Source organism: Pipistrellus hanaki, assembly GCF_964339955.1.
Source record: "Pipistrellus hanaki genome assembly, chromosome: 3".
Lineage (NCBI taxonomy): Eukaryota > Metazoa > Chordata > Mammalia > Chiroptera > Vespertilionidae > Pipistrellus > Pipistrellus hanaki.
In genome coordinates this window covers 1,597,742-1,616,772 of record NC_140505.1, presented here as the reverse complement: position 1 = coordinate 1,616,772, position 19,031 = coordinate 1,597,742, and the positions used below count along the sequence as shown (strand labels likewise).

Here is a 19,031-nt window from a genome sequence, read left to right as displayed (position 1 = left end):
ACGGCCCCGCGTCTACGGGTCCCCCGCCCGATGCGCCCGGTGTCCCTGCGCCCGGAGCGCCGCCGGCCCGGGGTCAGTGCGCGGGGCTCCGGGGGCCCCGGGCTTTGGGCACCGGCTCGGGGCCACGGGGAGCGCCCCGGACCCTCGTGTCCCCGCGTGCCCGGCCGCTCCGCGCGCAACAGTTGGCGGGCGGGCGGTGCGCGCCCCGGGGGCTGGGGGCGCGGGCGGAGCGGGCGGGGAGGGCGGCCCCAGGCCCCGGCTCCCCCGCGCGGCCCCGCCGCCCGCCGTGCGCCTCGGCGCGGCCGCCCCCCCGGAGCGGCTCCGGGCGCCCAGTGCGCAGGCGCCGCGGGGACCGGCTCGGGCGCGGGCGGAGCGCGCGGCGGCGGCGGCGGCGGCGGCGGACGGACCCCGACAGACCCGCCGGCCCGCGAGCCGCCGTCCGGCCGGAGGGGCGCGCCGACCTGCGCCCGGCCCGCTGACCGGAGCCAGGATGTCCGCGCGGAGCAAGGTGCGGGCGCCGGGCCGCGGGGCGCAGGCAGGGGACCGGCGAGGGCGCGGGGCGCGGAGCCGTCGGGAGGCGCGGGGGTCCCGGGCGGGCGGGCGGGCGGCCTCTCGGATCCCGGACCCCGGGGCGCGGGCGTGGGGCTGGGACCCGCGCGCTCCGCCCGGCGAGGGGGCCGCGCGGCTGGGCAGGCGGAGCGGACCGCGGGGAGGACGGGGGCGGCGGCCGGAGCTGCGCGCGGGGTCGGGGGTCGGGGTCGCGGTCCGGGGCGCGGCGGGCGGAGGGGGTGGCGGCCCGGGAGCAGCCGGGGGAGCGCGGCCGGGGCTGTGCCGGGCGGGCGGTTGCTAGGCGCGCGGCGCGGGCTGTCACCACCTCCCCCGGCGGCGGTGCTCGCTCCCCGCTCCCCGCTCCCGGCTCCCCGCTCCCGGCTCCCCGCTCCCGGCTGCCGATCGGCAGGAAGGAACCGGGATGTGGCAGTGGCCGCCGCGCGGGCGGGGGGCGAGGGGGGGTGCAGTGAGAGCGGCGGTGCGGGGGTCAGTGCGGGGGGCGGGGGCGGGGCGGGGGGTATTGTGGGGGCAGCGCGGGGAGGCAGGTGCGGGGGGCGGCGGGGCGGGGGGCGCGCTTCCAGGGACTCGGCTGCCCTCCTGCTCTCCAGGCGCTTCTCCGCGCAGGAGCCGGACTGGCTTCTGGGGATGAATGAACGCGGGGCCAGGGAGCGGGGGGGGGGGGGGGGGGGGGGGGGGGGGACTGACGGCCGCCCAGCGCTGGGCCGTGAATCCCTCCTCTGGCCGCAGGCGCTGCGGGCGGAGTAAGAGCGGATGGAGCACAGGTGCCTCTCTGTCCCGGGCCGGAGGCGGGGGGGGGGGGGGGGGGGGCGCAGGGCGGCACCGCCCGCAGGACCGGGTCCAGGGCCCAGGGGTTCGCTCCCACAGTCCGGCTCAGTGAGCCCTGAAGGCGCCCAGGACCACAAGACACGTGCGGACAGGGACTCCGTGGCACGGGGTTGGGGGTCCGCGCACCGCCCCCTCCTGAGGACTGTCCCCAGTCTCAGAGCTGTGGTGGGAAGGACACCAGGGAGATCTGAGGTTAATTCGATTTATATCTTTTCCATTTCGCTTCCTGTTCTTGGCCAAAGGTAATGGGTCCTTAAGGAGAAACATGATGGAGAGCTGGAAGGCAGGAAAGGGGGTTTTTGGCAGGTGGAGTTGCCACGCTGGTGTTTGAAACCACGCCAGCCATCAGGAGTTTCCAGGAGCAAACTGTCCAGGGCCGGCCGCGGTGACTCACGGAGTTGGCCCGGACGAGGCGGAGCGTGCGAGCCGTTTCCCGTTAGATGGTGTGACTGTTGCCTGGTTCACCTCCCGCATGGGGCAGCCCGGCTGGCGGGCCTGGGGGTGCCGTCTGTCAGGCACGCCGGCTGTGAGCCCCAGAGGTGAGTGAGGACAGCCGGCCGAGCACCCCCTCTTCGTCACCATTCAGACCCACGCCCCGTGGTGCTGGCGTTTATTCTGGGACCCCATGCCTCCTCACCGCTCACTCTCCTGCGAAGTGGCCTGTGTTTGGCTAAGAGTCCGTAAGCCCTCTTACCACGTCCGGTCTGCCCGGAGCGGTCGCTTTGTGAGCAAATCGAACCCGGAACCTCCCACAGCCGGGAAGTCACTGAAATGAAGGTTTTCTCGCCACCAAGGCGGTTCCCAGAGCAGCGTTCCGAGCCAACGGGCGGGCCCTCCTGTTCGCTGCCCTTACCGTCCGTCCCGGGACCTGGGCTGCCAGTCTACCCTCCAGCGGGCTCGGCCCGTCAGTCTGCCCTCCAGCGGGCTCGGCCTGCAGCAGAGCAGCGGGTCTAGTCGCTGGTGTTCTTGCTGGTTTAAGTATTTATAGGGACTTGGCCCTCACAGCCCCGGGTTCATCTGGAAGGTGGTCCTGTTTGGTGTGATTAGCATGTGAGCTCTTTATTAGGTAGGGTTATTATATGTATGAGCTCTTTATTAGGTAGGATTGTTATGTTAGCTCTTTATATAAGGATTGTTGTATTCTCCCCCATGGGACAGTTACAAGACTGCTCTTGCCCCACCCGGTATTTGATGGCATTTTGTTAGGTCTTGGGTTACTTGTGATGTTGATGATTTAACAGCTTTGAAAACAGACCATCTAGATTCTAGATGATGTCTCCCCTGTGACATAAACCTGTCATGTTATGGCTGTGTACTGCTTCACCGACCTCTGCCTGTGTCACTGTGGAAACTGTAGAAATTGCAGATGAAATGTTAACAGCAAAAGCAGCGCCTCGCGGACGGGAGCCACAGCAGAGTCCGCACACCCGGGTTCCAGGCAGGGCTGGCCCGCAGGGCGAGTGCTCTCAGAGGGTCCATGCGCTCCCGCTTCCAACCAGAGCACCCCCTGCGCTGGCCCTGGAGATGAAGCCGGGATTCCCTGCAGCTACCTTCCAGGAGACGCCATGTGTCCTCGGCCGGCCCGGGGTGAGGGGCGTGCACTCTGGTTGTGGGGTGTAAAGGGAAAGGAATGAGATGCACCGGCAGCACCATGTGTGTCCCAGTGGTCCTTTGGCAGACGGGCATGTGTGTGTGTGTGTGTGTGTGTGTGTAGTGCACAGCCAGCCTGCGCCTGGGGAGAGTCACGGGTTCGGGGCAGGGAGCTAGCGAGCAGAGCATCCGTGTGGCTGAACTCGCTCTCATCAAGCAGTCTCCCCTGCAAGTTATGTTTACCGGCAGCCACACGCCTAGCTGGCCGCCAGCATGCACAGGCGTGCACACAGCGTGCTCTGTGTGTGCAGAGGGGAGCGTGGTCTATAGCATCCATGACGAAAACATGTGTTCTCGGGGAGCTGAGCAGGCGGGCTTTGGCGTGGATGGGTGGGGGTGTGGGGTGTGTGGGGCCCCGGGGGAGACTGCATCTGCAGGGAGGGGCACTCAGCTGCACAGCCACCTGTCCCCATGACGGGCGTGGGGTCCGTGCTGGGTCCTGGGCAGAGGCGGCTGGAGCCCACGTGTCAGAGCAGTTTTCCTGTTTCTCCGTGCCCGTGTTCGTGCGCTGGCCTCGGTGCAGGACGAGCCCCTCCTCAGCCCCATTCTCCCGACTCGAGCCCATCTCTTCGCCGTCCAGCCCCCTCACGGATGCTGGGGTTCTCGGAAGTGAGCAGTCCCCAGGGTGGCCGTCGCCGCCCGCTCCCCGGGGGTGTCCGTCAGGTTTGTTCCCCGGCCACCTGTCTTCCCGTGCCTCTTCCAGGACCCGTCCGCTGGCACCCACCTCGGGGTCACTGTGCACCGAGGTCCTCAGAGGCCGCCCCTGCCACGTGCAGGGAAGTCACAGAGCCTGGGCCTTCTCGCAGGAGCACCGGTGTCAGCGGGGAGCCTGACACTCAGCCAGCCCGGCCTGCGGGTGCCTGGGAGGAGGGACAGGCTTGGGAAGGGAAGGGGACAATGGGCGCTGTCCACCAGTCCACGGTGCTGACGCCCCAGCCAGCCGGGCCTGCGGGAGCCTGGGGGAGAGACAGGCTTGGGAAGGGAGGAGGACAGCAGGCGCTGTCCATGGTGCTGACTCCCAAGTCAGGCCGGCCTGAACCTGTCATTGCTGGCTGGTTTTCCTTGTGTGAACCAGAAAGTCCTCTCTGCGAGCCAGTTTCCTGTCCCCGACAACCCAGTGGATGGAAGGGCTGGGGTGTCTCCATGAATCCCCACGTGAAGCTCTTGTGGGGCGAGAGGAGGCGTCAGGGTTCTTCTGTCTGGTGTGTCTTCGTGTGTCTCACAGAAAAAAAAAAAATCAAAATGGAATGTTGTTAAAATACACCGCTGCAACCGGCCCATCTGTAAAATTGTAGCTCCAATGGAAAAGGTGCCCTGGCCAGTGTTGCTCAGTGGATAGAGCGTCAACCTGCAGACTGAAGGGTCCTGGGTTCGATTCCGGTCAAGGGAGTGTACCTTGGTTGCGGGCTCCTCCCCGGCTCTGGCCTTGGTTGGGGCTCATGCAGGAGGCAGCTCATGGGTGTGGTGATGTTCTCTGTGCGCTTACCCTCCGCTGGCTTCCCCTTTTATTGTTTAAAAATATGTTTTTATTGACGTCAGAGAGGAAGGGAGAGGGGGAGAGAGAGAAACATCAGTGATGAGAGATCATCATCTACCGGCTGCCTTCTGCACGCCCCACACTGGGGATCGAGCCCACATCCCGGGCCTGTGCCTTGACTGGGAATCAAACTGTGACCTCCGGGTTCATAGATCGATGCTCACCCCCTGAGCCACACCGCCAGGCTTGCTTCCCCGTTTATTTTTTTTATTTTTATTTTATTTTAAAAAATATATTTTATTGATTTTTTTACAGAGAGGAAGAGAGAGGGATAGAGAACTAGAAACATTGATAAGAGAGAAACATCGACCAACTGCCTCCTGCACAATCCCCACTGGGGATGTGCCTGTACAGGTACATGCCCCTGACCAGAATGGAACCTGGGACCTTTCAGTCCGCAGGCCGACGCTCTATCCACTGAGCCAAACCGGTTTTGGCTGGCTTCCCCTTATAGAGTGAGGGCTTTTGGGCAGGAGGCCTCGTCTTGCTCAGGAGTCCCATCTGCTGCCTGTCGGTCCTGGTGAACTTTGAGCTCCTGGAAGGGCGCTCCAGGTTCTTCAGACCTGACCACCCGCCCCCTGGCCCCTCCTGGTTCGGCCCGGCCTCTCACGGCCATGGCGCTTCTGCCTTCCCGACTCGGCCGTGCAGCCCTGTCGTGCTGGTGTGCACCGTACAGCTTTCCTTCCTGCGCTTCTCCACATTTATTCTCTGCAACGTGTGGAGCCGTGACTCCCCCCGAGGCCCGATTCCCGCCCTCCTGTGTGAGCGCCTCCCTGGGGGATGTCCCATGGGCAGGATGGCGGACCTGCCTCCTGCAGGCGCGGGCGCTGTCCTTGGTGCTGAGGACAGACCGTGACCAGGGCGGACGCTCATCTCAGGTTCCCCGCTGCCGTGGTTTGGACCCTGATACACAAATACTAGCAGCTGCTCCACGGACAGGGCCACCCAGGCCCGTCAGCGCCCGGGGTACCCAGGGCGGCCCCTCCTCCTGTGTCCCCCGGCTTCGCTAGTTGGGTGCCAGGTGTGTGGACAGGAACCCGGCAGGTCCATGGGGCCCTGGGCCTTGGTTATTTACCGGTGACGTTCTATTACCAGCTCCGTGTGGTGTCCGCTCCGTGTGAGGTGGCCCTTCCCACAGGCCACCAAGGGCTGCACCTCTGTGTCCGCGCCCACTCCTGCACCGACCCCAGGGCGTGCCGGCGGCCACGGGCGACGGACTCGACCTTTCCCTCCGCTGTGGCGGCGGCACCGCAGCTCCTGAGCCGGACCACACGGTATTGCTCAGGGCCTGGCTGCCCACATACTGCTCCTCCGTGGCATTTCATTAAGAGCCACGGACACTCAGTGAATGGCCCCAGCCATTCCCCTCCTGGGAATGTGTCTCCCGGCAGGAACCCTGCCTTTACCGGGAACCGGCTGAGCCGACGTCTGCTCCGGCGATGTTTCCTGGTGGAACGTGGGGAGGCGGCAGCCCCGGGGGCTGGGGAGGTGCATTGTGACGTGGCCCCGGGCGTCACCTGGAGGCAGGTCGGACGAGCGATACTCAACGGCGTTCAGGTGACGCCGCGTGGAGAAGGCGGGACACGGCGGGATGCCTGGCCCCGCTTCCTGGAGACGCCTCAGCGGGCAGCATGGGGAGAGGTGGACGGAGGTCCCGCCCGGGGGAGGGCCGGCTTCACCCGGCTTCTCCTCTACCTGCTCCTGGTCAAGGACACTCCCCACGGCGTCTGACCCCTGACCCCTGACCTCTGACCCGGCAGCCGTCGGAGTTCCCTCGGCCTCTCCCCCTCTCTGGTGCTGCGTGCTACGTGGTGCTTTGTCTGGAGCCATTCCATCCCTCCACACCCTGTCTCCCAGTAGGGTACCATGTGATGTGTTTATTCATTAAACCTTTTCTGTGGAAAGGATCACCTATGTCCCCTTCTCCCACACTGACCCCCCTCCAGCCTGTCCTCCCACCCCCAGCCCAGGCCCTCACCACCCTGTCGTCACATCCACCGGTTGTCCTCTGTGCATCTCCGCCTCCCCCCTTGTACTTGCTTATGTTTTAACGTTGGTCCCCCCTCCACAATAATAACCAGCGCTCACCAGGCACTTACTAGTACCATGTGCCAGGACTCGAGGTCAGGTAACTGGTTTAAAGTCACAGGAGGGTTTGACGAAGCCTGGGTTAGAGGTCACAGGAGGGTCTGCAGAGCCTGGGTTAAAGGTCACAGGAGGGTCTGCAGGATCTGGGTTAAATGTCACAGGAGGGCCTGCAGAGCCTGGGTTAAAGGTCACAGAAGGGTCTGCAGAGCCTGGGTTAAAGGTCACAGGCGGGGTCTGCAGAGTCTGTGTTAAAGGTCACAGGAGGGCCTGCAGAGCCTGGGTTAAAGGCTACAGGAGGGTCTGCGGAGCCTGGGTTAAAGGTCACAGGCGGGGTCTGCAGAGTCTGTGTTAAAGGTCACAGGAGGGCCTGCAGAGCCTGGGTTAAAGGCTACAGGAGGGTCTGCGGAGCCTGGGTTAAAGGTCACAGGCGGGGTCTACAGGATCTGGGTTAAAGGTCACAGGAGGGCCTGCAGAGCCTGGGTTAAACGTCACAGGCGGGGTCTGCAGAGCCTGGGTTAAAGGTCACAGGCGGGGTCTGCAGAGCCTGGGTTAAAGGTCACAGGGAGGGTCTGCAGAGCCTGGGTTTAAGGTCACAGGCGGGGTCTGCAGAGCCTGGGTTAAAGGTCACAGGAGGGTCTGTAGGGTCTGGGTGTGAAACCGCTGCCCTGGTGCTGCCCGCTGGCCTGCCTGCTCCGTGACACCGTGTCCCAGCTCCTCACCCCCGCGGGGCCAGGTGGGGCTGTGGGTGCCGAGTGGGTGGCTGGGAGCAGGCCGGTCCGTGCTCACCTGCGGGTGCCGAGACCCACCGGCAGTCGTTCGTTTTTCTCTCTCTGCACCGGTGCGTTCGCCTCCGGTCCAGCGCCTGTGGCAGGTGGTGACGGAGCCCAGGCCGGTCGGGCGTCGCTGGCTGGCGGTTCCGCGTGCGGCTGACGGCCGTCACCATGCAGGGCTGTCTCTCAGGCGGGGCGCCGGCAGCCGGGAGCCGAGGACTGTCCGGGGCGGGGCGGCGTGACAAGGCCCTCATTAGTGCCGGGGGCAGGGCAGGCTGGTTCTGCCCCCGCGTGCGGTCAGGGCGGGTCTCCCCGTGGGTCCTCGGCGGCTTCCCCAGCCCTGTCTGCCTCCGCCTCCGGGAGGAGGGACCGGGTCCCCCAGCTCCTGTCGTCTGACCAGGGGAGTGTGTCCGTGCTCAAACCTTGAGGCACGCCGGCCGGCACTTGACGCTATCTTTACAGTCTCGCCGAGGACGGAGGCGTACATGGGTCTGTAAGACATTTTTAAGGCACAGAAGTGCCACCTGCCCTGGGCAAGGCATCAGCTCCGAGGAGCAGGTGACGGACTGCCACCCCTGCCGTGCGGGAACCAGGCACAGACAGGAGTGACGAGTCTGTGTCGGGGTCAGGGTCACGCACGGACGGCAACAGAAAGGCCCTAAATCCCTTTCTAACCTAGCGCATGCGTGTTATTACCGTTATAGAGGATTCACGCAAGGAGCTCGGCCCGAAGAGATGTTTCCTATTGATTCTTAGAGAGGTGGAAGGCAGGGAGGGAGAGAGAGACAGACAGACAGACATGGATGTGAGAGAAACATCGATTGGTTGCCTCCTGAACACACCCCGACCAGAGCCTGGGGTCACACCTGCGACCCAGGTACGTGCCCTTGACTGGGACGTGAACCTGAGACCCCTCGGGCCACGGGCTGGCGCACTAACCGCTGAGCACCCTGGCCAGGGCACGAGTGCGTTGTCACTTCAGCAAGGATCCCTGGCCACCCACCTGCCCCCTCCCTCCAGGCGGCGGGAGTGTGGGCCCACGTGGGTGCGTCCGCATGGGCCCCGTGGCCCGCGATGGCGTCCGCATGGGCCACGTGGCCGAGGACGGGCTCCCAGCCGCCACGGGACTCCGCCTTCCGACTTCCCGATGACGCGCGGATGCCCTGTGTCACCAGGTTAACGGCCGGCCTCGTGCAGAAGGAATTCGGCTAAATTCGGTGTCCGAGAATGGCCGGCCCGGAACCGGGCCTCCTCCGCCGGCCGGGCCGCTTTCCTCCGACTGAGCTGACGCTCTTCCCTCCGCCCTCCGGCAGCACAGGTGTCCCGGCCAGCCGGACCCACAGCCTCCGTGCCAGCGTCGGGCCAGGCCGGGCGGGCCTCACGGGCGGGCGGGCGGGGGCCAGGCCTGCGCCCCAGGCGCCCGGGACAGGCTCAGCACCGCTGTCGCCCCCTCCCCGGCACTCCCCGGCTCGGCCACCTCCCGCCCGTCAGCCCTTGTTTTCCCGCTGGAGGCTGCACAGATGACTCATGAGGCTAAAAATGCACGCCTGCCCCTGGCTTCCTGGGCCTCTCCCGTCTCCACGTGGCTGCTGTCGCTGACGCTGGCTCACGGGTAGTTTTCCCCAGAGCGGCAGCCTGGCCGCCAGCTTAGGACGTGACCCCACTGGGCCAGCCCCGGGGCCCCGGCCGCCCCTCCCGGCTCCCGCAGGCGCGGGGAGGGTCAGGGCGCCAGCACCGTCCCTGGCACTGTCTCGTCACGTGACAGGTGGGCCTGGGCCCGTCTCCACACTCCACCCACTGGCCGCCCCGAGGCTGGGTGTGTCCCCCTCAGGCCATGGGTGGTGGTCAGAATGGGCCCTGAGACACAGTCCTTGCCCTCCCCCGCCCCAAGGAGGGACCCAGTAGGCTGACAAGCACAACCCCCGGGTGGGGGTGGGGGCGGGGGGCACAGGACAAGCAGAGGGGCAGGCAGGGCCCAGCACCAGCAGCTGCAGCTGGCATTGACATCTGTCTGGGTGCGGGGCCCGTGGTCCGGGAGTTGGGGGACTGGGCAGCCGGTGGTGGCTCAGGGGACGGCCTCCCGTCCGTCCGTCCACCTTCCTGGACCTGCTGCTCGGCATTGGGCGCCATGTGTGCCGAGCCGGCTCGGCCATGGAGAGCCTGAGCGGGGGCGGTGAAGGACGGAGAAAAGACAGACGAGAGAATAAAGCTGGGCCGGTGGGACACTGCGCTCTCTGATGGAGAGACAGCGCCACGGCCTGCAGGCCGAGTCTGTTTTACAGCGGATCTCGAGGGCACAGTGAGGGCGTGGTCAAGGTGTTTACAACGTCCTCACGGGTTTCAAATCTGCTCAAGTACACGCACCTGGTCCGGCTTTGTTTGCCTGCCGCACCTCCCGCAGCCCACGTCACGCAGCCACGTGGGGCCACGGGTCCGGGCCAGAAGGTCACGCGTACAACCACAGCCTTTGGCTGTGACGGTGCTGGGCGGGCTTTGTGCTCCGAGCTCGGCCTCGCACGTGGCTTTGCCACGAGAGGATGGTGCCCTCTCCTCAGTTTGAGGCTCACACCTGTCCCAACACTGGAGCCGCTCCCCACAGCTCGGGGCCGTGACTGAGCACCAGGCACCGTGGATGCCACCAGAAAGGAGACACGGAGGCTGGGTCAGTACGGGCACCTCCCGCTCACAAACACGACACAGGAGCCCCCGGGGGTGGGGGGGGTGGGGAGCGGCCTGGGGTCACGGCCGGTCGTGTGGCTGCGGCACAGGCCACGGCAGCCCAGACCCCAGCCGCTCCTGGATCCCGCCCGGTCCCGCTCCCTGGGGCCTGCACAGACCGTGTCCCCGTACCCGGGACGGACAGAGGGAGGGTCCTGCGGGCATCGGGGACGCACGTCCTCTTCCCCCCGTCTCCCGCTGCGATGCCGGCCTGGGAGGGCAGTGCACTTGTCAGACACAGGTTAGCGGCACAGCTCCCTCCGTCGCTGCCCACGAAGGCGCCCTGGGCCACGCCATTGGTGGCCCGGGGGCTGTGTGGCCGGGAGGCACACGCGCACTCGGCCGGGCGGACCGGCTCGGTGACGGGAACGATTGGTCACTCTGGCTGGATTCCCGGAGCACGGACCGCGGTGCAGGTGAGGGCGTGTGCGCGACCGGTGACTGACCCGTCCACGGGTGCCCCCTCCGTAAGCCCCGGGCCCGCGCTCGGGCCGGCTCCGTGTTTGGGCGAGTGAGAGCTGCGGCCGGAGGAAGGGGTGCTAACTAAGCTGGTACATAACTGAGCTGGTAAAGGTTTAAGACGATGGTTCTGATTCCGGGCGATGACTGCCACGGAGACGCGCTGTTCTGTGAGCCGGGGGCGAGGAAGGGCGGCCCAGTGGGAGGGGGGGTATGGGGTGAGGGGTGGGGAGAGGATGGGGGGTGGAGAGGGGACAGGGGGGTGGGGAGGGGACGAGGGGGGAGGGGACGGAGGGGGGAGGGGACGGGGGGGTCGGGGAGGGGACTGGGGGGGTGGGGAGGGGACGGGGGGGCGGGGAGGGGATGGGGGGGCGGGGGACGGGGGGGAGGGGACGGGGGCGGGGAGGGGACGGGGGTGCGGGGAGGGGACGGGGGGAGGGGACGGGGGTACGGGGTGGGGGCGGGGTCGGGGGGCGGGGAGGGGACAGGGGTTGCGGGGAGGGGGCGGGGGGGGCGGGGAGGGGACCGGGGGGGGCGGGGTGGGTGCGGAGGGTGCGGGGAGGGGTCGGGGGGGCGGGGTCGGGGAGGGGACTGGAGGGGTGGGGAGGGGACGGGGGACGGGGAGGGGACGGGGGGGGGAGCGGGGAGGGGACGGGGGTGGGGGTGGGAGGGGACAGGGAGGTGGGGAGGGCAGGGAAGGGAAGGGTGCATGGGAGTGAGGGCAGCAGAGCGGCTGCCGGGCGGGTGACCTGCCGGGCCTCGCCGGGTGGGAACTCGGTCACCTACGGTTTGGGCGTGGATCCCTGTTTGGGCTTAGCTTGCATGGGTGCCCTTTTGTGTATTTGAGAGGATTTAAAGACACATGCGAGATAAGAACACGCGTGACCTGCCGTCTGCCAGACCAGGCCCGCCGTCCCCGCCTGGATCCGTGTTCGCGTGTGGCCGGAGAGCCGGCCCGCAGTCACGTGTCACCGGGACCGAGGCCAGGGCACTGGGAGAGCTCAGGTGGACACGCCGTGGTTCAGGCCTCACCGTGGGCAGGGGGATGGGGGAACCGCCCCAGCACCCCCCCCTGAGCACCCGGCACGGCCACACCCTCCCCGGCGCCCGAATTAGCAGCACTCGCTCCCCGCTGGGTCCCCGCCCCCAGTCTCTCCCGGGAGCCTTCCCACACGCAGCTGCTGGGAACCTTCCGGAGCCCTCGCCACCGCGTGCCCGCAGGCTGCGTTCTGCGCCTTTTGTCAGACCCAGGTCTCCCCCACTGCCGCAGCCCCCAAACACTGCCCTCCCGGCCGGCCTGTCTGCAGCCCCGGCTCCCTGCCCCGCGCCACGGGCCTTGGCATGTGCCAGTCTTCCCCCTGAGTATCCTCCACCCACCTGGGCGCTGGTCCACGTCCCCCTCTGCCTCCCGCCTCCCTCAGGACCCTCCCTGCCGCCCCGACTCCCGGCCGGCGCCCGGCTCCGGCCGGCCCTGAGCAGGAGGCACCGGTTCCTGACAGCGTCTTACGTAAGGCCCTGGATCAGCCAATGAGCCGTTACATAACGAGGAGCTCGACGCACCGGGACCGCCCCACGGTGAGCATCCCTTAAAGGCCACTTCCGGGCCCGGCCAGCTGGCTCCGTGGGTGCGCGTCTGCCCAGGAACCGCGAGGCTGCCGGTTCGATTCCCGGTCCGGGCACATGCCGGGGTTCGGGGCTCGATCCCCAGTGTGGGGCGTGCAGGAGGCAGCCGATCCACGATTCTCCCTCTTCATGGATGTTTCTCTCTCTCCCTCTGCCTCCCTCTCTCTGACATCAGTAAAAGCATGTTTAGAAATCACCGAGGCCAAGGCCAGGGCTGTTCTCGCCTGTCTGCGGCGTCTCCCGCCGTGTCCCCCCGCAGCTCTGTCTCCCCACCCGGGCTGGGCCCCGCCGGCCGATGGCGGGCGTGCGCGGACGGGCGCGGGCTGCCTGCCCTGGATGTGACCCGGACTCTCGGAGCTCCGCTGGCCTGGGAGGGGGGAGGGGAGGCGGTAATCTCATCACCTCCTCACATTGTGGAGGTGGCATGGGCTTGAGTCCTGGAGGCCGAAGGGCAGAATGGCGGGCAGAGGTCCAGTGGGGGCCGTGTGCCGGGGCCCACGCCCAGCTTTCCCCTGCCCCCCAGATGGTCCTGTCTCCAGAAACGGCCTGTCCCCCAGCACACGCGCCCCCTCGAGCTCAGCGGGCACACAGGCTGGTAATGTGCTTTGACTTCAGAGAGAACTGTATTGGTGAGGTGCTAGTATGTTTCCCGCTTTTCTGGCAAATCAACTTAAAAAGAATGTGTTGCTTAGAGAGAGAGAGGGAGAGGGAGAAGGAGAGCGATGTCCATTTGCTGTTCCACTCATCGATCCATTCGCTGGTTGCTGCCTGTGTGCCATGACCGGGATGGAACCCGCCACCTTGGCGCACGGGGACGGTGCCCGGCCTGCCAGCCCTTTCACCCCTCTCCAATGGTCCTCTTTTCAGTCTAGCAGTCTGCCTGAGACGCAGGGGGTCTCACATCAGAACTTCACAATGAGAAACACACACACAGCCCTCGCCAAACACACACATACACACACACAGCACTCACCAATCACACACACACCAAACATACACACTCACACCAAACACACACACACAGCACTTGCCAAACACACACACACACACAGCACATACACATACACACAGCACTCACCAAACACACACATACACACACACAGCACCCACCAAACACACACACACAGCACATACACATACACACACACAGCACTCACCAAACACACACATACACACACAGCACACACCAAACACACACACACACACTCAGGAGAAAGGCACGTCTGTGTGAGTGTTGGGACGGACAGCCTGGGGAGACGCGGACCGGGGTTCGTGTGGCCTGGCCCAGGCCGGGGAGCAGCGAAGTCGGCGTGGCCACTGGCCCCCGCCCTGCCCTGGGAGAGGGCAGGACAGCGTGCCCCCCGGAAGGGCTCTGTCTGGAACCCTGGCCTCTGTCCGGCAGCCACCGAGGCGCGGCAGGCGGGCTGTGCAGCGCATTGAGGACACCGAGGCCGCGCACCTCAGCCGTGTCCGCCCGGAGCGCCCCTCCCCGGAGCTCCCTGCGCCCATCCCTCCGGCTCCATCCCTGGGGCTCCCGCGTCTGGGGAGCCGTGCCGGTCCTGTTTCCTGGGCCTTGGCTACGGTTGCTGTGGCAACAGCCCTGCTTCCTTTGTGTGCATCTGGTGGCCGAGCCCCCGGGCACCCACGGGCGCTGCCTGCCGCGCCGCCCGGCCTGCCATCTGCTCGCCGTTCCGTTTCTGTATTCGCTCCCCCCGGAGCTGAGTCACAGCCACGGCCTCGTGGGGTTTCCTCCGGCGCCAGGCCCAGGCCCCGGGCTGCTCGTCCCCGTTCCCGGCCTGTGACTCTGACCACGGTGCTGGGCGAGGGGGGCCTGGGTGCGGGTCCAGGCGCCGGGGGAGGGGGGCCGGGTGCGGGTCCAGGCTCCGGGGGAGGGGGGCCGGGTGCGGGTCCAGGCTCCGGGGGCGGGGGGCCTGGGTGCGGGTCCAGGCGCCGGGGGAGGGGGGCCGGGTGCGGGTCCAGGCTCCGGGGGCGGGGGGCCTGGGTGCGGGTCCAGGCGCCGGGGGAGGGGGGCCGGGTGCGGGTCCAGGTTCCGGGGGCGGGGGGCCGGGTGCGGGTCCAGGCTCCGGGGGAGGGGGGCCGGGTGCGGGTCCAGGCTCCGGGGGCGGGGGGCCTGGGTGCGGGTCCAGGCTCCGGGGGCGGGGGGCCTGGGTGCGGGTCCAGGCTCCGGGGGCGGGGGGCCTGGGTGCGGGTCCAGGCGCCGGGGGAGGGGGGCCGGGTGCGGGTCCAGGCGCCGGGGGAGGGGGGCCGGGTGCGGGTCCAGGCTCCGGGGGAGGGGGGCCGGGTGCGGGTCCAGGCTCCGGGGGAGGGGGGCCGGGTGCGGGTCCAGGCTCCGGGGAGGAGGCCCCGGGGGGGGCAGTCCCGGGGGGGCAGCTGACCGTGCTCCGGTGGAAGGAGAGGCAGAGCGCCCTCCGTCAATGACCTCCCCCAGTGGGTCCTGCCGTGGCTGCCCAGCGTGCGGGCGGAGGAGCCCTCGGGAGGAATCCCAGTCGCCTGTGGCCTTCCTCTCCGTGGACTTCCCCCCGTGTGCTGGGAGATGCTGAGTGGGCGTGCGGGGCTGGGTGCAGGTACAGGCCAGGTGCTCCCGCGGGGGTGGGGCCTGTGCGTGGCGCCCGGGGTCTCGCTGTCAGCAGAGCCGTGGCCACAGAGCCGTGGCCACAGAGCTGTGGCCAGCAGAGCCGTGGCCAGCAGAGCCGTGGCCACAGAGCCGTGGCCAGCAGAGCCTGGCCAGCAGAGCCTGGCCAGCAGAGCCGTGGCCACAGAGCCGTGGCCACAGAGCCGCAGCCGCCTGGGCTTCCCTGTCCTTCCTCCTGCTTCCCCGCCGCTGAGTCCGCCGTGGCGCTGGCTGCTCTGGGACCTGCTGCTCGGCGGCCCTGCCCCCCCTCGGGCCTCAGTTTCCCCTCCCGCACACTCGAGGGTGCGGACGAGTGGAGGGCCGCAGGCTCAGTGTCCTCTCGGCGGGACCCCTGCCTCCCGTCGCGGAGACGCCTCCTCGGGAGCTGGCACATGGCCTAGAGGAGAGGCGCCTGCCATTCCCGACCGACACACAGCACCGCGCCCGCTGTGCCGAACTTGGGACGACTGTCGCCGGCTGTCCCCTCTGCTGTCCCCTCCGGCTGTCCCCTCTGCTGTCCCCTCCGGCCGTCCCCTCCGGCCGTCCCCTCCAGCTGTCCCCTCCGGCCGTCCCCTCCGGCCGTCCCCTCCGGCTGTCCCCTCCGGCTGTCCCTTCTGGCCGTCCCCTCCGGCTGTCCCCTCCGGCCGTCCTCTCTGGCCGTCTCCTCCGGCTGTCCCCTCCGGCCGTCCCCTCCGGCTGTCCTCTCCGGCCGTCCCCTCCGGCTGTCCTCTCCGGCTGTCCCCTCCGGCCGTCCCCTCCGGCCGTCCCCTCCGGCTGTCCCCTCTGGCCGTCCCCTCCGGCTGTCCCCTCCGGCCGTCCCCTCCGGCTGTCCTCTCCGGCCGTCCCCTCCGGCTGTCCCCTCTGCTGTCCCCTCCGGCCGTCCCCTCCGGCCGTCCCCTCCGGCCGTCCCCTTTGCTGTCCCCTCCGGCTGTCCCCTCTGCTGTCCCCTCCAGCTGTCCCCTCCGGCCGTCCCCTCCGGCTGTCCCCTCCGGCCGTCCCCTCCGGCTGTCCTCTCCGGCCGTCCCCTCCGGCTGTCCCCTCCAGCCTGTCCCCTCCGGCCGTCCCCTCCGGCTGTCCCCTCCAGCTGTCCCTTCTGGTCGTCCCCTCCGGCCGTCCCCTCCGCCGTCCCCTCTGGCTGTTCCCTCCGGCTGTCCCCTCCGGCCGACCTCTCCGGCTGTCCCCTCCGGCCGTCCCCTCTGCTGTCCCCTCCGCCGTCCCCTCCGGCTGTCCCCTCTGCTGTCCCCTCCGGCTGTCCCCTCTTATGTCCCCTCCAGCTGTCCCCTCCGGCTGTCCCCTCCGGCCGTCCCCTCCGGCCGTCCTCTCCGGCCGTCCCCTCCGGCCGTCCCCTCCGGCCGTCCCCTCCGGCTGTCCCCTCCGGCCGTCCCCTCCGGCTGTCCCCTTTGCTGTCCCCTCCGGCTGTCCCCTCCAGCTGTCCCCTCCGGCCGTCCCCTCCGGCCGTCCCCTCCGGCCGTCCTCTCCGGCCGTCCCCTCCGGCCGTCCCCTCTGGCTGTCCCCTCCAGCCTGTCCCCTCCGGCCGTCCCCTCCGGCTGTCCCCTCCGGCCGTCCTCTCCGGCCGTCCCCTCTGGCTGTCCCCTCTGGCTGTCCCCTCCGGCCGTCCCCTCCGGCTGTCCCCTCTGGCTGTCCCCTCCGGCCGTCCCCTCCGGCCGTCCCCTCCGGCCGTCCCCTCCGGCCGTCCCCTCCAGCCTGTCCCCTCCGGCCGTCCCCTCCGGCTGTCCCCTCCGGCCGTCCTCTCCGGCCGTCCCCTCTGGCTGTCCCCTCTGGCTGTCCCCTCCGGCCGTCCCCTCCGGCCGTCCCCTCCGGCCGTCCCCTCCGGCCGTCCCCTCTGGCTGTCCCCTCTGGCTGTCCCCTCCGGCCGTCCCCTCCGGCTGTCCCCTCCGGCCATTCCCTCCGGCCGTCCCCTCCGGCTGTCCCCTCCGGCCGTCCCCTCCGGCCGTCCCCTCCGGCCGTCCCCTCCGGCTGTCACCTCTGCTGTCCCCTCCAGCCTGTCCCCTCCGGCTGTCCCCTCCAGTCTGTCCCCTCCGGCCGTCCCCTCCTGCTGTCCCCTCTGCTGTCCTCTCCGGCCGTCCCCTCCTGCTGTCCGCTCTGGCCGTCCTCTCCGGCTGTCCTCTCCAGCCGTCCTCTCCGGCCGTCCCCTTCAGCCTGTCCCGAGACCTCCCGCCGGTCTCGCTTCTCCCCGCCTCGCATTTTCTCCTCGTCCGCCCAGCCACCTCCGGCTCTGCAGGCTGCGTGTCCGGCTCTGAAACGCCCGGAGCTGCGTCGGAGAGCGTTCTGGCCCCTGGGCGCCGGCCAGGGCAGCGGTGCGCCGGGCCCACTGACCCAGAGGAGATGCTCCCCGGGCACATGAGGCCGGTCCCCTCGCGAAGAACAGGAATGCCGGGACCCCCTGGCTCTCCGACCTCGGACGCTGCCCAGGCCCGGCCCACGCTGTGGGTGGGAGCGGCTGCCAGCATTGGCCACCGCACTGCTTTCTGGCCAGGCCGTGTGGCTGCCGGGGCCAGCGCTCGGTCCAACCACACGGCGCTCGGGGCTGCTCAAAGCTGGCGGGCTCAGTGGCGATGACGGCGATGACCTAACGGTGACCCCGGTCACAGACTCCCTCCCGCGCGGCTTCCTCTGTGCACCTGCCCTCGCTTTCAGCCGCCTGCAGCTCCCAGCAGCCACATCGTCTAAAAACCCTGGACGTGGTTCTTCCTGTCCGAGGGGCTTCTCTTCCCAGCTCCGGGAGCCTGGCTGGGCTGGTGTGGGCTGGGTCCTCGCTCCTCCGGGCGGGCGGCCTCTGCAGAGATGACCTCGCTCCTGATGGGAAATGTGGCCCACGGGGGTGCGGCTCAGCCTGCTCTGCCCCTCACCTCCTCCCTGGCTCGGCTGCTTTCTCCTCTACCTCTCCAGTGTGGCCTGCCCCTCAGCCAGCTCCCCAGCGGCTCTGGAGGATGGTGGTTCTGTCTTTTATTTTATTTTCGTGTTTTGTTTTTAATAAAGCTGTCTTTTTAAAAAATATATTTTTATTGGTTTCTTACAGAGAGGAAGGGAGAGGGATAGAGAGTTAGAAACATGGATGAGAGAGAATCATTGACCAGCTGCCTCCTGCACACCCCCTACTGGGGATGTGCCCGCAACCAAGGTGCATGCCCTTGACCGGAATCGAACCCGGGACCCTTCAGTCCGCAGGCCGACGCTCTACCCGCTGAGCCACGCCAGTCTCGGGGGCTGTGTCTTTCAGCTGTAATTCTGATGCGGTGTGGGAGGCAGCACGGGTGTTGGCCCACGCCGCCATCGCCGCCTCACTTGGTTTGCAGTGAAGAGCCGGAAACCGCAAACACGTACGGAGATGGGAGAGCCCTGGGGACGCGCCAGCGGAGATGAAGGGTGCAATTACACGCTAGGGCTCAGGCTCTCAGAACCCGCGTGTCCCCGGAGTGCCACGTCTGCTCCACGGGGGACGGAGGGGCGATGGCCGGGGAGCGGGGACACGCGGGGAGGGTGTGCATGGGGACGCAGGGTGCACCCGGACACGGACATGCAGGTGAAGGAGTGAAGGTGCTCTGTGGAGCCATCCCCAGCCCATCCCCAGCCCCCAGGCCACATGTGTCAAACACAAGGCCCGCGGGCCAAATCCAGCCCGCCGGGCCTTGCAATGTGGCCCGCACCGCGCTGTCATCACTGCACTCCGCTGTCAGTTTATGACATTGTCAGTTTATGACTGTTCAGTAAACCATTCGGCCCGCGATTTAGGCTGGATTTTAGATTTTGGCCCCTTCTCTGATTGAGTTCGACACCCCTACCCCAGGCGGAATGGGTCAAGGGCCCCCTAATGGTTGCTACGGGAACTACAGCCCCATTGCTTGGCATATGTGTTTTTTCTTTCTTTCTTTTTAATTTCTTATTTTTATTTTATATAATAAGTCTTTATTGTTCAGATTACCTCAGGTGTTCCTCCCTCCCGCATAGCTCCCCTCCACCTGCTTCCCCACCACACCCCATGCCCTTACCCCCACCACTGTCTCCATCCATAGTGTAAGATTTTTGTCCTGTCTCTTCCCGCACCCCTCAGACCCCCTTCCCCCTGAGAACTGGCATGCGTTTGCTAGCATCTTCTGCGGTAAATTATTTAACCCGCTCTCGTGCTACAGTTGTGTGT

The 19,031-nt window shown here is 67.7% G+C and overlaps 1 protein-coding gene across 5 annotated transcripts in view; it reads left to right on the top strand.

Annotated features, from left to right (window-relative positions):
* Positions 1–349: 349 nt before the first annotated feature.
* The window catches only part of DLGAP2 (DLG associated protein 2), a 148,764-nt gene continuing 130,082 nt past the window's right edge, over positions 350–19,031 (top strand). For 3 of the 5 annotated variants that reach the window (XM_084878335.1, XM_084878336.1, XM_084878333.1), the window contains exon 1: positions 350–508. Coding sequence is in view for 1 of the 5 variants with exons in the window: in XM_084878334.1 (XP_084734460.1) it covers positions 491–508 (18 nt within the window). In the remaining 4 variants the exon portion in view is untranslated. The remainder of the gene's footprint in view (positions 509–19,031) is intronic. The other 2 variants (XM_084878337.1, XM_084878334.1) reach the window with 2 other exon arrangements.